Here is a 4,679-nt window from a genome sequence, read left to right as displayed (position 1 = left end):
ATTGGTAGAGTATAAATTAATTAAACTATTCGTGAATTATTCGAAACTTGACTCGATAAGCTCTCGACTGGTCTCGATTTATTTTTTAAATGAGCTGAGCTCAAATTTAATTTTTAGTTTCGTTTTGAACTCAATAATATTTAATTCGTTAAAACTCGTGGGTTGGCTCATTAAGTCACTCGCTAGTATACTTGTTAAGAGGTTCGCTAGCCGACTCTTTAAAAAATTTGTGAACTAAACTCATTTATAAAAATCAGAGATAAATTTAATAATAATCTCATTTATAACTACATTAAATATAAATATTATAAAAATATGTATTTATGAAATATAATTATTTATAATTTTATTTTAAATTTATAATAAAAAAATAAATTAATGCTATTATGAAGAAATTTAATATATCAGATGAAAGTATATTTAATGTAAAATAATAATACTACTTGATGTTCTAAATCTAGAAAATGAGTAGGGTTTAGAGTGTGTGTAAACTTAATATGGGAGGATCACGTATCCCCTTTATTTTCTTTTTCTTTATTTTCTAGTGAAGCATAACAGCTACGATACTATAATGCCACTTGTCCCTATCACGCAGTACTGACGTATCTTCTTGTCCCTTCTTATCAGACGGCTATTTAATTTCCCTCCGACTCACGTGCTAGTAGGGTCGTGGTACAGCTGAGCCTCCTCTCCTGCCTTCCGTCACATCTCATGAGTTAAGCTCTCCTCTCCTCTGGTGGGTCCAAGCCATGGGCCAGTTCAACTTGTTTTGGTCTAGGAATGGATGATGCGCTAATAGATGACTTGCTTAGAGGGTTCTAAGGGGTTTTTAACCTATTTCTTTCTTTAGGGTCCGATCTCAGCTCAAGTATCAGAAGTTCGACAGTTATCACTATTAATAAATATTAAGTAATATCTCTTAAAAAATTAAGCAATTTTATAAATAATTTTTAATAGAAAAAGATATAAATACTATGTCTTTAATATTTATTTATATTATTTATCTTTTTTTAATTTTTAAACCCTTACAAAATTAAATAATATTTAAATATGTAACCATACACATTTGTAGTTTATGTGTGTATATTCATTTATTGTGTAACTATACTATTTATTTATATTAATGGTATGATATGATATGTGCATTCAGTTGCTGAATGATTAACCTAGTGAACTAAAAGGTCGAGTTTGAACTGCTAAAACTTGAGAGATCATATGCATAGTTGGCCGAGATTGTGGATTGCTGTGTAAACATGCAATTGCAATCTTCATGATTTTCCTTAGTTCATCTTGAACTTGAGCCGACGGAGTTGGAAGGCGTTGGTCCAGAAAATCTTCCAGGACCAGCTTCTGAGCTGAAGGAGAAGCCACAGAGAAGACGATTTCACCCGGATGTTTCCCATTGATCATTTCTAGTGCCACTACTCCGAAGCTATACACATCACATTTTTCACTTACCTTCATAGTGTAAGCAAGCTCTGCCACACAATTAAATTATTAGCTCAAAATTTATTAAACAAGAGTTGCATCCCTAACCAATTAAGAAAAATAAATCAATAAGATATTCGATGTATTACCTGGTGCAATATATCCGTATGTGCCTGCCAGTGCAGTCCAATGAGATGAATCGACGTTTAGAAGCTTGGCAGTCCCAAAATCTAATACGTGAGCCTCGTATACAGAATCAACCAAAATGTTTTTGCTTGTTATATCTCGATGAACAATTGGAGGTGAGCAATTGTGGTGCATGTAAAACAGAGCATTGGCAACACCCTTAACGATATTTATCCTCTTGCTCCAGTCCAATGCTTTAGCTTCTTTGTCATTGCCCAATATTGTGGCCAAGTTACCTCCATCAAGGTACTCATAAACCAGAAATGAGTATCGAGAATACGAACAAAAACCAAAAAGCTTTACTATGTTTCGATGTCGTATCTTAGTTAATGCCCTTATCTCATTCAAGAACTCCTTTCTACGTGTCTTCTCGCCGTCCTGAAACTGGTGGATCTTCTTCACTGCTACAGTGCTCCCTGATTGCAGATTTGCTTTGTAGACGCTACCATGTCCTCCCTTTCCAATGCAGTATACACTATTAAAACAATCTGTAGATTTTATGATTTCATCGTGCATAATTCCTCCTTCAGAACTTGATATGAAAAATGATTCTCCATCCTCTTGACTGCCTTGTTGTGCATCTGCATCTTCTTTTCTTTTTCGCAAAAAGAAGAAAACTCCCACGAAACCCAGAAGTGAAAAAACTCCACAAATAGGGAGGAAAATTATTAGAAACAACATTTTATGGCTCTTTTTGGAAGTACTTTTGTTGGTCAAAATTTTGCATGGTTTCAGTACCGGAACATCCCCGCACAAGCCTTTGTTCCCCTGAAATGCTTCTATGGAAGCATTTTGAAATGCTTTGTTGGAAGGAATTGGACCTTCCAATTCGTTGTAGGATACGTCGATGGTCAATAAACCATTCATCCCTCCAAAACTATCTGGAATAGAACCAGACAGATTATTATGGGAGAGATTTAGCACCTCCAAGCTTTCTAGACTGCTCAGTGCTGATGGTATCTCACCTTTGAGCAAGTTCCTGCTTAAATCCAACTTCGACAAGTGAGTCAACTTCCCCAACCGAATTGGAATTTTTTGGCTGAACTCGTTGCGGCTCAAATTCAAGTAGATGAGTTTAGGCAAGTTCCCGATGTTTTCAGGAATTGATTGGTTCAACTTGTTTGCTGAAAGGTCCAGATACTCGAGATCAGCTAACAATCCAAATTCTGAAGGTATACCACCGGATAGCTGATTGTCGTTTAAAATAACCTTCAGCAAATCCAACTTTCCAAACTCCATGGGAATCCTTCCAGATAATTTATTAGAGGAAAGATTAAGTGCTTTTAGCTGAGTTGCATTTCCAATTTCTGGTGGAATTGTACCACTAATGTTGTTGCCTGCCATCGCGAGAGTTGTTAAATTTGGACACTCTCCCCAGTTGGATGATATTTCCCCGTAGAAGTTATTGGAGCTTAGATCTATATATTGGAGTTGTGGATAGACTCCAAAATCTTCAGATACATTTCCAGTGAATTGGTTTCCCTCCAGACGAACTCGGACAAAGCTTTTGCAATCTTTAAAGCTTTTGGGTATTGGGCCATCAAGACGGTTGTTGAAGACGGTGAAGTTCTGAAGCTTTTCATTTTGGCAAATGGTTTGGGGCAATTGGCCAATCAACTGGTTGTTGTCTAGTTGAAGCACAGATAGGTTAGGGAGACTAGCTATCTGTTCAGGAATTGTCCCTGAGAGTTGGTTATCACGAAGGTACAACTGTTCTAACATTTTCAGATTACTCAAGGAAGAAGGGATAGAACCGTTAAGTTGATTTTCACTCAACTCTAGATCAAACATGGACGTCAAGTTTCCCAGCTCATCAGGAATGGGGCCTGAGAGCTTATTTTTATAGAGATGAAGAAGTTCCAGATTTGTTAGACCACCTAGTGTTGCAGGAACTTGGCCAGAAAGATTGTTTTCAAAAAGGCTTAGCTTGGTGAGGGACTTCATGTTTCCAATTTCCAGGGGAATTGAACCAGAAAGTTGATTGCGGAACATATGCAACACTGTTAGGTTTTTCAACTTCCCAAAGGTGGAAGGGATTGGACCTGATAGATTATTGGTATCCATGTAAAGTTCAACCAAACTGGTAAGGTTTCCCATTTCTGGTGGAATCAAATCAGAAATCTGATTCTCATAAAGAAGCAACCGAGCCATCTTGGTCAAATTACCTATAGAAGGAGGAATAGGACCATCTAGATAGTTGGTATACAAGGCAAGCTCAGTAAGGGAACTTAACTGGCCTATTGTTGAAGGAATTGGGCCACTTAATTGATTTGCAGAAAGGTGCAGGGTATCAAGATTTGTTAGGAGGCCAATCTCTGGAGGAATGGTTCCAGACAAGAGATTATATGCCAAATCAAGATAAATGAGTTTGGAAAGTTTAGTGATTCCAAGTGGAATGTTTCCAGAAAGCATATTCACACTAAGATCAATATATGCAAGATCAGAAAAAGCAGAGAAGTACAACTCATGGAGCGTACCATTTAAGCCTGCATTAGTGAGGTTAAGTCTCTCAACCCTTCCATTAATGTTGCAAGAAAGTCCAACCCAGTTGCAAGGGCTTGTTCTTGGAATGGAATTGGTGGCATTTTGAGGAAGGAGAGGCCAAGAAGATATGTTAGAATCTTTTGGGTTGTGAAGGGTGGCTGCCCATTTGAGAAGAGCATTTGCTTCTTCAGTAGAGTCAAAAGCAACAGTGAGTGAGCAATGTTGTAGCATGAATAGGGCAAGGGAAATATGCAAGGCCAGATTCTCGCTTGCCATAGCTTTATTTTGGTGCGCTGCAAATTATGGATAATTGTCCAATTTATGCATTATCCTCGGGTAGAAGTTAGTGAGAAGACCTTATATGGTCCAAGTCTTCATAGGCCCACAAATTTTATTTTCATAGGAAAAACTGCATTATTGGTAGGGTATAAATTATTTAAACTATTAATGAATTATTTGAGACTTATTCAATAAAAACTCGACAGGTCTCAATTCATTTTCTAAACAAATCGAGTTCGAATTTAACTTTTAGTCTCATTTTGAACTCAATAATATTTAGTTCATTAAAATTCGTGAGTTAG

At 36.9% G+C, this 4,679-nt stretch overlaps 1 protein-coding gene across 1 annotated transcript; it reads right to left on the bottom strand.

Annotated features, from left to right (window-relative positions):
* Positions 1 to 492: 492 nt before the first annotated feature.
* Positions 493 to 4,395, bottom strand: LOC110608357 (MDIS1-interacting receptor like kinase 2-like). Its single transcript, XM_021747579.2, has 2 exons — positions 1,578 to 4,395; positions 493 to 1,478 (listed from the first exon to the last, which is right to left on the bottom strand). Exons 1-2 carry the CDS (start codon positions 4,372 to 4,374, stop codon positions 1,162 to 1,164), a joined length of 3,114 nt encoding a protein of 1,037 aa, XP_021603271.2. The 5' UTR covers positions 4,375 to 4,395; the 3' UTR covers positions 493 to 1,161.
* Positions 4,396 to 4,679: the final 284 nt, after the last annotated feature.

Source organism: Manihot esculenta, chromosome 2 (genome assembly GCF_001659605.2).
Source record: "Manihot esculenta cultivar AM560-2 chromosome 2, M.esculenta_v8, whole genome shotgun sequence".
Lineage (NCBI taxonomy): Eukaryota > Viridiplantae > Streptophyta > Magnoliopsida > Malpighiales > Euphorbiaceae > Manihot > Manihot esculenta.
Note: the sequence above shows the minus strand (reverse complement) of the source record. Positions and strands in the feature narration are given on the sequence as shown.

Excerpts from the sequence above, each read along its gene's own strand:
- LOC110608357 (XM_021747579.2), bottom strand. The coding sequence starts at position 4,374 with ATGGCAAGCGAGAATCTGGCCTTGCATATTTCCCTTGCCCTATTCATG. Across the intron at positions 1,479-1,577 it reads ATACGGATATATTGCACCAG|AGCTTGCTTACACTATGAAG; the intron begins GTAATACATCGA and ends ATTGTGTGGCAG.